The sequence below is a fragment of the Pleurodeles waltl genome, chromosome 4_1 (genome assembly GCF_031143425.1).
Source record: "Pleurodeles waltl isolate 20211129_DDA chromosome 4_1, aPleWal1.hap1.20221129, whole genome shotgun sequence".
NCBI classification, from domain to species: domain Eukaryota; kingdom Metazoa; phylum Chordata; class Amphibia; order Caudata; family Salamandridae; genus Pleurodeles; species Pleurodeles waltl.
In genome coordinates this window covers 674543695-674559560 of record NC_090442.1, presented here as the reverse complement: position 1 = coordinate 674559560, position 15866 = coordinate 674543695, and the positions used below count along the sequence as shown (strand labels likewise).

General features: G+C 43.5%; 1 protein-coding gene across 1 annotated transcript in view; it reads right to left on the bottom strand.

The window, feature by feature from the left end:
* USP6NL (USP6 N-terminal like) overlaps positions 1 to 15866 on the bottom strand; it is a 751219-nt gene that overhangs the window by 207150 nt on the left and 528203 nt on the right. Inside the window, exon 8 of the mRNA XM_069229194.1 lies at positions 13796 to 13844. Coding sequence (XP_069085295.1) covers positions 13796 to 13844 — 49 coding nt within the window. The remainder of the gene's footprint in view (positions 1 to 13795; positions 13845 to 15866) is intronic.

Here is a 15866-nt window from a genome sequence, read left to right as displayed (position 1 = left end):
ATGTTGGAAATCGTGCAATAATCCATATAACACGGTCAGTCTGCAAGGCATTAACTAAACCGCTTTAAAGCAGGACAAACATACAGCATTTACCAATTACATCATTGAAAGGCAAGCCCACGAACAAGTGAAAGTGATGGGCATGAGATGGGCATGGTTAAAAGCCCACAGAATACTTACAACAGGTCGAAAAGCGCTTGCACGCTCGACCTAAAACGGAGTGACTGTAGGGAGGGTAGAAAGACTGCCAACTGTGATGTGGCAGCCTTTGGTGGACAGACCACCAGATAAAAGGTTTCTGACAGCCATGCCAGGTGAGGCTTCACCATAGGATTTGCAGTGCTTCTCCAGACTCCTAGTAGAGCTGTAAAATTTTGGTAGAAAAGCCAATTTGTGGATGATTCCCCAGCTCCTCAAAACTATATGTCTTCTAAAGTCCCCTTCTGGCAAAGTTATATTTATTTATGTATTTATGCAATATAGTGGCGGAGTGCTGCATCTCACACCAAGGTGCCTGTAGATCAAGTTTAAAGAAAAAAAAAAGCATTGCTAATGAAGCTGACAACACTAGAGAGTTTTAAGATCCTTTGTGAATGTGGGATATTACTTTTTAATTCACTCAATACTTTTGTGGCTTTTGCAAGAATAGAGCTAGTTTATATTTTTTGTACAGCTCAAAATACCACCTGCCACATGTTTTTAGACTGGTTCATAATTGCACCACTGTAAATAAAACCCATGATGAGCTGCATTGTAGCTCCAAACCTGACAATTGTGCAAATGTAATTACTATTTTGTAAACAGTCTCTGTAAAAATAATCAATCTTCAAACTAGGCAAACACACCTAATCTGCCAACAAGCCTTGGCAAGGAAGCTTGCATAGGACACTCCAGGGTACCGTAGTGTAATACTTCGTGACTAATAAACTTGGAGGCAGCTAATACAGCAGGGGACTATTTAATAACAAGGAATGTACAGCTGCCCAATTGTGAGAGGGATTTATTGGCTTACTGGGCCCATTTGATCACAGGTTTTAATGCTAATTCATATGCTCTTCTTAGTGAGCCGACCTGTGGTATAAATTCCTGTGCACAAACAAGCACTTCACAGTGAAAACAACACATATGTGGAATAGAGAAAGTCGCTATTCCACTTAGGGACTAACAGTGTCACTGTAATTAGGGCTTCCGGTTTTATGGCATTTTTTTTTTTTTTTTTTTACATTTCCTTCTGTAGTTATCCATATTTATTTTTTGGTAATCTTTTTGATATTTATCCATATTTATTTTGTGAGTAAACAGAGTCATAAAATTGTATATTTCCACATTATTTAACTGGTAAACATGCATTCATACTTTCGTGCCTGTCGCATTCTAGCAAATTAATAAGCCAAATATCTCAAAACACTATATCCACAGGTAAACATTAGCATATTTACAAATATTTTAACATATTCCTGCATTTAAGGAAATCTCATCATGATGTATATCTGCTCGGATTTTGGTCTGGAATTAAGGACAGCATGAGGAGTCACTCTCAAGAAGCACAGTTTTATGTATATTCCACTTTTGAAAATAAATACAGAAACACAATTTGTGTTTTTATCTGTAAAAAAAATCAGCACAAACAGAAAGCTGGGAGCAGTAATTGTAATGGAACCCATACCTACATTGTTGACAAAGTCCCCAATAAGAATGAAATAGAATTTTTGCTTCCTCACTTATGAAAAAAAAACATTTTACAAGAGGCTGAAATGACTGATAAAGCTTAATATCTATAAGGGTAGCTAAATTCAAGTGTTTTCCAGAGCACAGAAAGGGGTCTGTTACTTACCATGTAAGCATCTATTCATAGCGTGTAGTGCTGCAGACTCACAAGCTATGCACAATCCTGCCATCTAGTGTTGGGCTCGGACTCTACAAGTTGTTTTTCTCAAGGAAGTCTTAACTGGTGATGTGATTTTGAGTTTCCACCTCTTTGAGGTAACTAATGCCATGTCCAACAGCTCCTCTGTTAGATTGTCTATTTTTTCCTGAAATGGTGGGAGAGTGATGATGTAGTATTGTAGGATAGTATTTGCTCTTGAACATGCATGTAACATATATCCAATCCAACAAAAGAAATTCGCTGCCCTCCATGAAGTTAAGTTATATGTAATTTATTGCAGCATAATGCAGCTTCACCGACATGTTTCGACCAAACAGTCTTCATGACAGTGAATTTATTTTGCTGCATTGGATTAACCTGGAAGTCTCAGTGTGTCCTTCCTCTCCTGCACCAGTTGATAGAGCGTGCTTCGTTTTACTAGCTACAGACCACATTGCAACATATATATCCAACCAAAAGAATGCATCAAGGCACCCAAGCCTCCGGACTTGGGCTTGTGCGGTGGGCATCATTGCAGTGTTTGCTTCTCAGCTCCAGATGGCAGTCCACCATTAAAGAAAACAAGCCACCAGCAATATCAGGTCATGCATTTACTTGGCACACAGGAACACCCAACACGTTTCAACCGTGCTACAGTCTTGATCATGAGTTCAAGACCGTAGCACGGTCGAAACACGTTAGGTTCTGAATTTATTCGTACAAAACCATAGAAATTCAGCAGTTAAAGTTAGAGTTCTGGCAAGTAACTATAACTCGCACCCTTAGGTAACTATAACTCGGCCTTCGCCATGCACAGCTAATTACTCAAAATATTCTACTATTGATTACATCTTCTATGCCATCTTTCATATCACTGCAACATTTGCAATACAATTATTGATAAGACAACTGTGCATGGCGAGGGCGCAAGTTATAGTTACCTTAGGGAGCGAGGTATAATTACATGAAAGAACTCTAACTATAACTGCTGAATTTCTATGGTCTTGTACGAGTAAATTCAGAACCTAATTATAACATCCCTGTAACCTTTGTTTTTTTCCAGTTAATTTCTATGGGTTTTTTTAACGTACAGTAATTTTAATTACTATATGTTATTCCAACTACCGCCTTGTATGGCCTTGGGCTGCATGAAGCGGCACTTGGCCACAGGGCCTGAGACCAACCCCCTATAAGCACCCGACCTAGCATTGTGCATAGCCTTTGCCCGTGCCCAATAGGAAGTTGCCTGCAAGGGCTGGGCTTCAGTAAGGCCCTGTGGCCAACCCCTCTAACCACCCAACCCATTGCTGTGCACATAAGTTGGCTGCGGCCTCTCTGGGTGTGATAATAAGTGAGAGAGGCTGTATCTGGGGGTGAGAGTGGCTGTCAGTGTCTGGGTGTGAGAGTTCATACATCAGTGTTTTAGTGGGTGCGTCAGTATGTGCCCGGGCCTGTGAGTGGGTGCATGAAGGTGTGGGTGGGTGTGTGACAGTCTGAGTGGGTGTGTGAGTGGGTGCCTAACTGTCTGGATGGAGCTGTGAGTGGGTGCATGAGGGTCTGAGTAGGGCTGTGAGAGGTGCATAAATGTCTGAGTGAGTGTGTGAGTGGGGGACACTGATTGAAAGAGAGACAGAGAGAGAGAAAGAGGGAGAGAGACAGTTTTTTTGGCTTTGATTTCTGATTTACTTAAAAGGAAATTTGTGCACAATTCAAAACGAAAAATGTAGTTGTCATAAAAAAAAAAAAATAATAATAATTTGTACATTATTAGAAAAAAAGAAGGAAACAAGTCCAGCTGGACTCAAACCCTCAATGCTCAGTGTGAAGCTATAGCTTTTTTCTTTTTTTTTTAGCCCTTTATTTGGGGCCACAAAGAAGCCCTCAAGGGCTCCCCGCTGTGCCTCCATATATTTTTTTAAAATAAAATGTCTCTTATTGGCTATCTGGCACCGCAGGCTATGCCTCAAAGGCTTCCCCTGTGGTGCCATTGCTCCAGCAAGCAAGGAGCTGCTTTTAACAGCAGCTCCCTGCTTCCTGAAGCATTACATCTCTGTTTCCTGCACAAGTGCAGGGAACCGAGATGGAAGCTCCACTTTTAGACAGCGGGACCTGCTTTACAGGTCCCTCTAGCAGGTCTCACTGTCAAACAGTAGAGTGTTTGCTGTGGCTTGGCTGCAGCTTCGAAGCTCCACAAGGCGCGTGCCCCCCTCCCACTAAATTTAGAAATTACCCCGGGGAGTTGGTTCATCAGAGCAAAGGGGTCACGGTGTCCCTATCTTGGCCCCTTTTTTTTTAAACATTTTTTTTTTACTGGGTCTTGGCTGCCAACACTTCCTGGTTTGACGTGTTGGCAGCCAACTAGAGCTGTGAATTTCCTTGCACTAACTAGTTTTTGTTCGCAAATCCTTTGTGGCCAGACATATACAAATTTGAATTTCCATACATTTCTAGAAAAAAAACTACTAAACAGATTTACTCCAAATAAGCGAAAGCGTAAACTGCGTAGCAGAAGCTAGCTTTCTGCCAAATTTGGTGTAATTCCATCCAGTGGTTGGGGTTGTAGAAGTGTCTAAATGTTTTAAGGAAATTAGCATGGGAAACACAACTTTCTTTCCACCCCCTTTTCTCCGCCCCGCTTGACGGATCACCCTGAAACCTTCCACGCGCAACAAGAATCACTGCAATACTTTTTGGGGAAAAATCTTGTGAAGATTCGTCAAACGGTGCTAAGGATAGAGGCAAGTCAAAAAAACGCTGGTTCTAACTATTACTACCTAGAGGCGACCGCCACTAGATAATATATATATTACAGGGTGGGGCCAGAGTTATGAATTTCCATGGTTTTGTACGTGTACAATCTGAACCTAACTAAAACGTCCCTGTAACCTTTGGATTTTTAGTGAATTTCAATTTTGTTTTAAAAAAATTCTATTTCCTAACTATAACATCTCTGTAACCTTTGTTTTTTTTTTCAGTGAATTTCGAGGATTTATGTTTTTACGTTCGGTAAAATGCCTGTCACAATGCACTTGGAGGGAAGGTCAGGATTTGGATGCAGGGCCTGAACTGGTGGTGTGCTTCCCCACCAAAGCTTGCTGTCCTGCCCCCCTCCTCCTTGCAATCCATTGCCCAATTCCATGCCCCTACTCCCTCATTACAGCCCTGTGTGGCTGTTGTTCTGCCACTGACCTTTGCCCCTGCCATGAACAGTTAGCTTGCTGCCCCATTCACCTGCTCCCTACCCTCTGTTGCCCGAGCCCATGCACCAGCCCCTCCCTCCTGTCCTGCATGGTCTGATGCGCTGCCACTGCTCTCCATTTAGCTTGATGTCCCTGCCCACTCCTCCTGCCCTCCACTGCCCAATTCTATGCCCCATCATTGCCCTGCTGCTTAGCCTATGTGCCTAGTTTGCTGCCCCTACCCTCCTTTCCCATGCCCTCCAATGTCTGTGTACTTGTCCCTACTCCCTCCTTTTTGCCCACCATGTTCCATGGACCTGCCACTGCCCCTCCTATCTACTTGGAATGTTCTGTTGAACTGCCACCATCCCACCTGCCTAGAATGGCCAGACGACAGACACCTGTCCCTGCCACCTCCACCCTGCTTGTCCGAGCTCCATGCCCCTATCCCCTTCCCTCTCGTCATCCATAGTCCATTTTGCTGCCACTCCCTTCTGCCCTCCAGGCTCTGCTGTGCTGCTGTTGTTTCCCCTGCTACCTCCGTGGTCTGTTGTGAAGGCCCTTCCCCTGCCCTTTCTTGTATGTGTCCAGCCCCTATCCATCCCTTCTGACCTCTGAGGTGCTTCCTGCATGGTCCTGTCCCCTCCTTCTTGCACAACATGGACGCAAGGCCCATTAACCCGCCTGTTTGCCATGCATGGCCTTCTGTGCTGCCACAGCCTATCCCATCTGCCCCCTGTGGTCAGCTTTCCCTCCATGGTGTGCTATGCTTCCAGTGCCCATCCCGCCTACCCTCTATTTTCCATTTGCAGGCCCCTATCCCCTCCCTCCTACCTTGTCTGGCCCATTGGCGTGCCCCCTTCCCTCCTGCCCTCCATGGTCTGTTATGCTGTAATTGTCCCTCCTGTCTGTCTGGTATGGTCAGCTTGCTGCCCTTGCCTCTTTGCCCTCTGCTCTCTGTTGTCCATGTGCATGGCCCTGTCCCCTCCCTATTCCTTTCCATAGTCCGTTGTGATGTACTGCTGCCCTGCTTGCCCTGTGTGGTGTATTGTGCTGCTGCAACCCCTGATGCCTGCCCTGCAAAGGTCAGTTTGGTGGCCCTGCCCATCTCCCTCCTGCCCTCTGTTATTCGAGCCCATGTCCCTACCACATTCCTCCTGTCCTCAGTGATGCAATCTACTTGCCAACATTTTGAACTTGGCAAGAGGGCCGATTTTGAAAAAAAATAAACCTGGGGAATTGATTTTCCCCATTGATTCACATTGAAAAAGAGGAGATTTTAGGCAGGAGACAGATAAAATAAAGCCTTCTTGGGCTTAAAAAGATCGGGAATCGCCTGGCTGAATTGGGCCTTTTGGCATGTATGGCTGTACAGCTACTGCCTCTTCATTGTGCCTTCAATGGTCTATTGTATTGCCACAACCTCTCTTGTCTGACATCCATGGTTGGTTTGTTGCCCCTGCCCCTCTTTACCCTTCCCTCCATGGCCCGCTGTGCTGTCACTGCCCCTTCCACCTGTCCATAGTGTCCAACTTGTTGCCTCTGCACCCTCCTTCCTGCCCTCAGTTATCCAAGTCTGTACCCCCAGACAAGTGCCTCCCCACAGTATTCTGAAGAACAACGAGGTTGCTAACATTCTATATTTATTACAAAAGTGTGGCACGCCTGACTTCATCTTGATGTAATCAAAACTGTAATTCCTAAAGCATTTCCTATAGAAATTATAAAAAAGGCAGGGTCTTACTCCCATAGAAATTATGGCTAGTGTTCTAAAAAACTAAAATGAGAACACATTTTCTTGGTTCTCAAATAGAGACAAAGCACTTTTAAATTATTTGCTATCTTGATTTTTTTATCCAGTTGATCACTTGATTATGTTACACTTAGGGGAGAGAATGTGGCATTACGGCCAGAGCTGCAGATTTTGTAACTGGGGAACCAGGTTTGAGTTTCAGCATCAGCTCGAAATCCTGTGATTCTGGTCAAATTACTTTATCTCCCCATACCTTAAGCCCAAAAGGAATGTGTCCTTGTGTAATGTAACTGATGCTCATGTAAAGCACTCCCATACCTTCGGGTCAAGTCTGCGCTAAAAAAAAACAAAAACAATTGTGTGTTTTGCACACTTCTGTCACTGGGCATTTGGGTGATATGTGTGCTACATTTGGACTCTATTTTCTCTGGTGGCCATCTTGGGGGACCAATTTGTAATGAAGCTCCCTAATCTCCCCATTTGCTGCAGTATCCTCAGTAGAAAATATGTTCAGTTTTCCACCTCGATTCCTTCAAGATGGCGGTCTGATGTGCCACACTTTAGGCATAAATCAGAATGCTAGCACTCTAGTTGCTCATTAGTGCACTCTAGTTGCTCATTAGTACACTGTAGTAAACTGCTGATCACTAAGGAGTTAACTGGTAGTCTGTTGCTGGTGTTGAAAGTGCATGTTTCAGTCTACATGTCAGAATAGTTTAATGAAATAGAAGAGGAAGATATTTGAGAACTCAATTAAAACATGTCCTAATTTTTCTTTCTACAGCACTAACCATAATTTCTATTAGAAAATGAAACACCTCATTTTGTTCCTTTCTAAATTAAATGTTTTAAGTTTCACCAGTTTGATTCAATCAAAATGGCTTCAAGTGTGCCACACGTTTGTCAGAACTAAGACTGTTAGCACTCTAGTTGCTCTTTGGAACACTCTGGGAGGCTGAAGTAGAACACAAGGGATTCAACTGACAGTCTGCTCCAGTTGGAAGTATATGTTTTACTGAGAACGTCAGAGTTCATTCTCATGTTGCTGGGAAAGATAGCAGAAAATATGCACTCATTTTAGCTTCTGGAGAACCTCCCTCCTTGGAAAAATCATGAGAAAACAGTTTCCTCTCAAACATGAATCATGAAATACCAGCATAAAGCTTTTTCACAGGGTAAAATCACCTTAGCAACAAATGATTTATATTTTAACTAAAATCCATTATCACCCTTTATACATTCTCCATTTTGTGACCCTCAAAACCTGCCATTCACTACAATGCATTTCCATGGGCTGCTATCATGTAATGGCTGCCATCACAATCTGGTTGAAGTGCTGACAGCCAACCACATCCCACCATGAGATCTGTGCTTAGGCTCCACCCAGGTATACAAGTTTATTTTTCCTTTAATATCTGAAAAACTACTGGACGGATTTACACCAAATAATAAACAGTGTGCTTTCCCGGGGCCAAGAGCTACCTTTCTGCCAAATCTGATCTAATTCTGTTCAGCGGTACAGGCTGCAGTCATGTCTAAAATCTCTGTAGGAATTAACATGGTAAACACGCTTTTTTTCAAATCCTCCCCCCCTTTTTTTTTTTCCTCGGCCCCCCCTTGACGGATCACCAAAAAACTTTCCATGCACATCAATACACTTTTTTGGGAAAATATCTGGCGCCAAAGATATAGCTAACCTAAGATGGCACGGTTGTCTGAAATAATGTGCGTAAAACTGTTTGTCCTACAAGTGAGTGTTTGTCTGGCATGAACATCCACACAAAAGTGTTTTGTAAATGTATGCGGGTTTGTCCATGTAGCCATCTTATAAATGTATGTTAAAGGAATGTTTCCTAACAGAGCCCTAATGCACCTTTCTTTCCTGTGGAATGAGTTCTTGGAACTGTTGGTAGAGGTTCTTTAGCCTTTATATAGCAAATCTCAATGTATTTTACAAACCATCTTGCAATATCTGCTCTTGGGATGACATTACCCTTCATATGGTTACAAAAAGCAACAAATAGTGGTTGTGACTTTCTGAAAGTCTTGGTTCTCTCTATGCAGTACGAGAGCAACATCAAGTGTATGAAGGGCCCTGGTTTTGGAAAGAAGACAAACAAATCCGGTGTTTGATTAAGGTGGATAGGAAAGATAACCTTTGGGATTATTTTTGGGTTTGAACACAGACAAATTTTATCCTGGAAAACTTGAAAATAAGGTTATTCAATGGTTAGTGCATGGATCTCACTAACTATCCTTATAGAAGTTATAGCTACAAGGAAAGCTACCTACCAAGAAAGGAACTGCAAAGGACAGTAAAGCAGTTGACATTGGTCTTGTGGGCACTACATTTAAATGTCACGAAGGAACTGGAGGTGTACTTGGTGGGATTATTCGTTATAACCCTTCCAAGGAAGCTTTGATGACTTATATTCTGAAACGTGACTGATGGTTGCAGTTTTGCAGATATGCTGCAATTGCTGCTCGATGCAGTCTTATGGAAGTGTATGCTAAATGCGAGTTTTGCAGATGAATCAACTAGCACTCTATTTGTTTTGCTATAGGTAAGCAAGGGTCTATGTTTTGAGCTATGCAATGGTGTAGAAAACCTTTCCATTTGGCTGCATAACAGGCCCTTGTGGTTGGGCGCCTTGCTTCCTTTAGGATGTCCATGCATTCTGGAGGCAACTGTAGGTATCAAACTCTAGGACAAATTGTTAGGTTGAGTTGCTTGGGATTTGGGTGTGACCCTGCCCTTGCTGTGACTGAGAAGATTCAATATGTTGGGAAGCTTGTTGCAATGCACTATGGCCAACTCTAATAGTGTTGTGAACCAGAGCAACCGAGCCCAGGTTGGAGCTATGCAAATCATTTTGAGACATGTTTGTCTTGAGTTTCCTGACCAGATAAGGAATGAGTAGGAGAGGTGTAAAAGTGCATGCAAATAACCCTGATCAATTCATCCATAGAGTATTACCCCTGGCCTGTGGATGTGGGTGCCTGGAGGTGACGTTTTGGCATTTTGCATTTTCCTTTATGGCAAATGAATCTATTTCTGGTGCTCCCCAACCTTGGAAGTATTCTTGGAGGATTTGAGGGTGGAGTTCCCACTCCTGGACTTGTTGCTGTGTCCTGCTTAGTAGGCCGACTACTAAATTGTCCACTCCCAGAAGATATAATGTCAGGAGGTAGATGTGGTGGCCAATCGCCCAGTTGCAAATAGTTTGTGCTAACTGAAATAGGTGTATTGAGTTGTTTTTTAAAGTAATACATTACCGCCATATTCTCTGTGCGGAGAAGAACATTCTTCCTTGTTACGTTGGGGAGGAAAGTTTTGAGAGTCATCTGAATGGCTACACGTTCTAGTACACTGATATGAATTGTTTCCTGGTGAACGGTCCACTGATCCTGTACTGCGATTTCCTCCATGTGCTGGCCCCATCCTATGAGTGATGCATATCTGGTGACAGTCACTTGCGGGGTTTGGGTCCAGAGAAGGTCTGACCTTCAGTGTGAAGAATGATGGACCCTGGGTGAAACCAACATTAGATGCCCTAATTTGTCCTGCGCTTGTGACCACTGAGATGCTAAATATTTTTTTAATGGGAGCATTTGTTATCTGGCATGTAGAACTACTGCTATGCAAGAGGCCATCATGCCTAGAAGTGGCATCATCACCCTGGCTGGCAGGTGCCAACGTGCCTGAAAAAGAGCTAGTTGATTTTAGAGATTGAGAACCGTCTACAGACTGGGTTAGGCCTTGGAAGAAATCAAACTGAGTATTGCTCCCAGATACAGTCGTATCTGAAGAGGTTGTAAGTGGGACTTTGTTACATTTATTGTGAATCCCAGTTTGTGAAATAAATTGATAGTGTCCTGTGTGTTGTGTAGGCACCTCTGTTTGCTGGAACTCTTGATCGGCTAATCGTCAACATATGTAAATACATGAATGTTCTGTCTCCTTAAATGTGCTACTACTACTGATATACATTTGGTAAATACTTCTGGGGGTGTTGTTAACCAAAATGGTAGTACTTTGAACTGGTAGTAATGACCACAAATAGAATGTATTGACAATGTGAGTGGTGGACTGGTATAAGAAGTTATGAGTCCTTCAGATCTAGCAGTGTCATGAAGTTGTGTTTTTGTAAGAATATTACATCCTGTAGTGTTACCAAATGGAATTGTTCTGATAGGATGCGAAGGATGAGCTGTCGTAAACCCAGAATTGGTCTTACTGTTCCATCTTTCTTGGGTATCAAAAAGTATAGGGAGTACACCGCTTGGACTTGGTGTCTATGAGGTACAGGCTCTATGGCACCCTTTTGCAGCAGAGATTTTATTACTTCTCTGAGAAGATGTAGCTGCTCAGGGTTGAGGGTTTGTTTGCAAGGAGGAATGTTTGATGGCTGGCTTTTTAATTCTGTTGCATGATTGGGGAGATTGTAGATAAGTCATTGTTTAGAAGTAGAGGGTCCCTTGAAGGAGTTCCTCTGCCTTTCCCTCTTTGCTTAAAGCCTCCCCTGTATTAAATCTTGCTACTACTGTTTCTGATAGGTTTTGGTGTCAGGAGCTGTGTTTTTGGAATTCCCTCCTCCCTGATACCGCTGAAAGGACAGTTTTTGTGTACTAAACTGTAAGGCTCTTTGTGGTCTCAGTATCCTTCTTTATTGTTATTAGTTGGGAGTTAACCTCAGGTCGAAACATTGTTCCCCCTCAAATGGGACATTAAGCAAGTGTTGTTGCACCTCTGGCTTGAACCCTGAGATACGTAACCAGGCGTGTCTGCATAGTAGTATAGAGACGTTTATTCCTCTAGCAGCTGTATCAGCAGTGTCTAGGGCGCAATGTATAGCTGCATTAGATACTTGTCTTTCCCCTGCATCTAAGTATTTCCACTTCTTCCTGGATTGATCAGGGAGATGATGTATGAGATCTTCCATCTTGTCCCACGTTGCCCTTTTATACCTGGACAGGAGTCCCACTGAGTTTGTTATACTGCAATGACTGGCGTGCCCAGCTGCCACCCACTTCCCTGCCGCATCAATGCGTTTACTGTCTTTATCTGGAGGTAGCGCGCCTCCAGAACTTTGGGAAGCTGCCCTCTTCCTTGCTGTTGTTACTATCAGGAAATCGGTTGTTGGATATCACCTAATATAAGGTGGGTCAATGGGTGATTTCAAAGACACTGGACCTGACTGGAGCTTTAAAAATTTCCTTGCAGACCTTGATTATGGAACTTATCCTTAGCAGATATTGTACTGATCTCTCTGTTTTGGAGAGTGTTTCTACTAGGAAGTCTGTCTCCTCCTCTGTGTTACCCATTTGTACATTGTGGTATTTAGCAGCACACTGGATACCACTGTGATAAGATGATGCATCATCAGGGTGAGATGCTTTTGCTGGCATTGGGCGTTTTAGGTCTGTGTCTTGTAACACTATATCATAATTGTCCCATGGGTCTGGGCTTCATGGGAGTCCTTCTTGTGAGTCTGGCTCATGTGTGTAGTGACTGTGACTCTCTGCCTCTTCCTCAATGGAGTGTACGGAAGATGGAGACATGGGTTGCAGAGAGGGATTAAAGTCAATTAGCACATGACGTGTGCTTTACTTTCTGTAGATGCCCTCTTTGGAGTCTGCTGAGGCTTGTGAGAGTCCTGCCTTTTCCTTTTTTGAGACTTTTCCGATAAATATTTCTCACCTGTTTGGTGCTTTATCCTCAATCTCCTGAAGATTTTCAAAGACATTTCATTCTAAATTCTCATCAAATGTTTTGGCTGTTTGCTTTCTTCCCTACATCATAAGGGCACAGGGTTTTGGCGTTGTAGTTGTCGATGCTGAAACCTTTTTCACAACTGAAGTCTGGCGGTTATTTGGATACCTTTTTCAAATTCGATGTATGTCTTGGCTCCAATAAGGTGTGTGTCAACGCCATGAACTTGCTCAGGTCCAATGGTTTTGTTGGTGCTGGAGGGTGGCAAGGGGTTGGCACCAGGGTGTGTGCAGAAGTTGATGACTTTTTCCAGCACGGAGTTAAGGCACGTTCCCAGTATTGGCCAGAACCCGAGAGATGTGGCGCACCAAGGCAATGTTGGCAGGGGTGAAATGTATCTTCTTTATGTGGTGTGGGTCCTGTGTACTCACGGACCTTGGCTTGGTTCTCATCCTGGGCCATGCACCCAATAGACTCTAGCTGCGTGATTGTTCAGATACCCGCAAGACTGACTCCCCATCTTCTTCATGCTGGCTAAACTCATCCGATGGGACACAGTGCAGACTGGCCAAGATGGCACCTCTTTCTGTTACAGCCTCGCCTTCTTCATCTCCGGCAACTTGAAGTTGTTGTTCCTCTTCTGGGGAGAATTCTGTTTCCACCGCCATCTCCGTAATATAGGCTAGCTGGTGGTCACGTCTGGTGTGAAGTGTCTTTTTACTTTTGAACAGGTGGCAGACTGCGCAATCCTGTTCCTAATACTCTGGCGACAGGCAGAGACTGTAGACTTCATGTGTGACCGAACAGGCGTACTTTGCCCTGCAATGAGGGCATATACAAAAAAAATCTGTCTTTTTTACCCTCCAATACCCGGAACCAAATATTCTGGATGGGTTCTGGAAGGGAGCTGCATTTATAAGGTTGACCGTAAATCCTATGGTAGCTGTCAAAAAGTAACCCAGTGGTGGTAAAAGTCAATCTAACAAAAGGGCAGTTGGACATGGGCATTACCTTGAGGAGGTTGAGACTCGACGGCACATCACCAGTAAAAATAAAACTTCCTCAAGAAAAACAACTTGTAGAGTCCAAATCCAAAACTAACTAGAGTGTGCATATTATGTGTCTCTGCAGCCAACAAATACTATTTATGCAAAGCAATAGTGTTCTTTACAATAACGTTTCTAATGAAACTTGCATACAATTGAGCATAGCCTAGATCAGTTACTGCTGAACGTGTACATTAAATCCACAGTTTATTTTAGAACAACAGCATTTCAATTTACCGTATTGTATAGGGAATATGCAGCTAACACGTGGAATAAAGCTTGCTGCCTAGAGAGAAAAAAAACAATGTTAAATATCCCTAAGAAGGTTGAATAATTTGTGTGAATGATTCAAACAAAACTACTCCCTCCGAATGCATCTCCCACAAGGTAAACGCAACTCTATTAAAAAACAAAAGCTTATTAATAACTCATCATGTGGACAAAGTTTAATAGTATCATAAAATAACATGAGTGCAAAGGATTGATAAAACAATCGGAGTTATAAGTAAATTCAAGAGAATGATACATAAAATAGAAGAAAAAGTAACTTACTTTTGGTAATGAACTATCTGGTAGAGACATATTCTAGTTGCAGATTCCTTACGTTAGAATTTCCTCCAGGCATCAGTCTGGATCTGGAGATTTTTCTTCACGCAGTACCACTGCACGCCGACTCCGCATCTGTCGCTGGCGTCATAGTCGCCAGATATGACTTCACTGGTCGTATATAGGCATCACCCTGGCGTGCTGACGTCAGTCTCCTTTCATGACTTTCCACGCCAGAAGCATGGAGCCATGAAGAACAGTGACCCTGGTGCCCCAGACCTAGGGCCCTGAAAGGGAAGCACCTATCTGTAGAAATCAGTTCACTGAGCGGGGAGTATGGATGGGTCGGTAAGGAATCTTCAACTAGAATGTGTCTCTACCAGATAATTCATTACCAAAGGTTAGTAACTTGTTCATCTGATAAAGACTTCAAGTTGCTGATTCCTAACCTTAGAATGGATACCCAAGCAATACCATCCCCAGAGGAGGGTTTGCAAACCAAGATTATACTAGGAAGTCCTGCAGGACCAAACGGGCAAAGTACCCGACCCTTCAGACCCAACTGTCCAGGCAGTACTGTTTGGTACATTTTTTAAAGGATGCTCACGTTTCTGCCTGATAGATGTCCAGGACTGGAAGCCTGTGTGCTAATGCAGTGGTTGCAGCTGTTGCTCTAGTAGAGTGAGCGTGCACGCCCTCCAGGGGTTGCTTTTTAGTCAATGTGTAGCACATTTTAATGCAGAAAGCAACCCATCTAGCGATGGTTCTTCTCTTCATAGTCCGACCTTTCTTCGCACCCACATAACCCACAAAGAGTTGATCATCCACCCGGAACTCTTTGGTACAATCAAGATAGAATGCCAACTGTCTTTTTGGTCCAGGCGGTGAAGTCTCTCCTCTTCCTCAGAAGGATGTGGGTTGCGTAAAAAGCAGGCAAAGTGATGGACTGGCCTACACGAAAGGGTGTGACTACCTTAGGTAGAAAGAAAAGCCTAGTACGAAGCACCACCATGTCACAGTGGATGAAGATGAAAGGTGGTTTTGAAGAAAGAGCCTGCAGCTCACTCACTCTTCAGGCAGATGTGATAGCTACAAGGAAGACTGTTTTCAGTGCAAGCAGGTGAAGTGGGCAGTTGAGAAGTGGCTCAAAGGAAGCACACCTCAGAAAAGTAAGACTTAAGTTCAAATTCCATTGTGGCATTATTAATGGGGAAGGAGGAAAGAGAGGGGTAAGATCCTTTAGGAATCTTCCAACAACAGGAGATTTAAACAAGGACGGTTGTTCAGGCAATCTAAGGAAAGCCGAGATGGCAGACAAATAACTCTTGTGGGTGCTCAGAGCAGAGCCCTGCTGGGTCAGAAAGAGAACAAGAACCTCAGAAAGAGGAGCAGAGAGGGGGTCAGTAGACATGTCTGTACACCATGCCAACAATTTGTTTCATCATCAGGTGCATGCCATTTTGGTGGAGGGATGCCTGGCTGCCAAGATAACATTACAGACTTAGGGCAGAAGGTCAAAATCTGTCAACTGCCACCGCTCAATCTCTACGCAAGAAGGCGGAGACTGGACATGTTCGGGTGGAGAATCGTCCCCTGCTGCTGCGACAGAAGATCCTCCAGAAGGGGCAGTCTGATCAGAGGATCAATGGCCATACCTAAGAGGTCACGATATCATACTCTTTGTGTCTAGTTCGAAGCCACAACAATGACTTGGGCCCTGACATTCTTGATCTTCTTGAGAACTCTGGGCAGAAGTGGAATT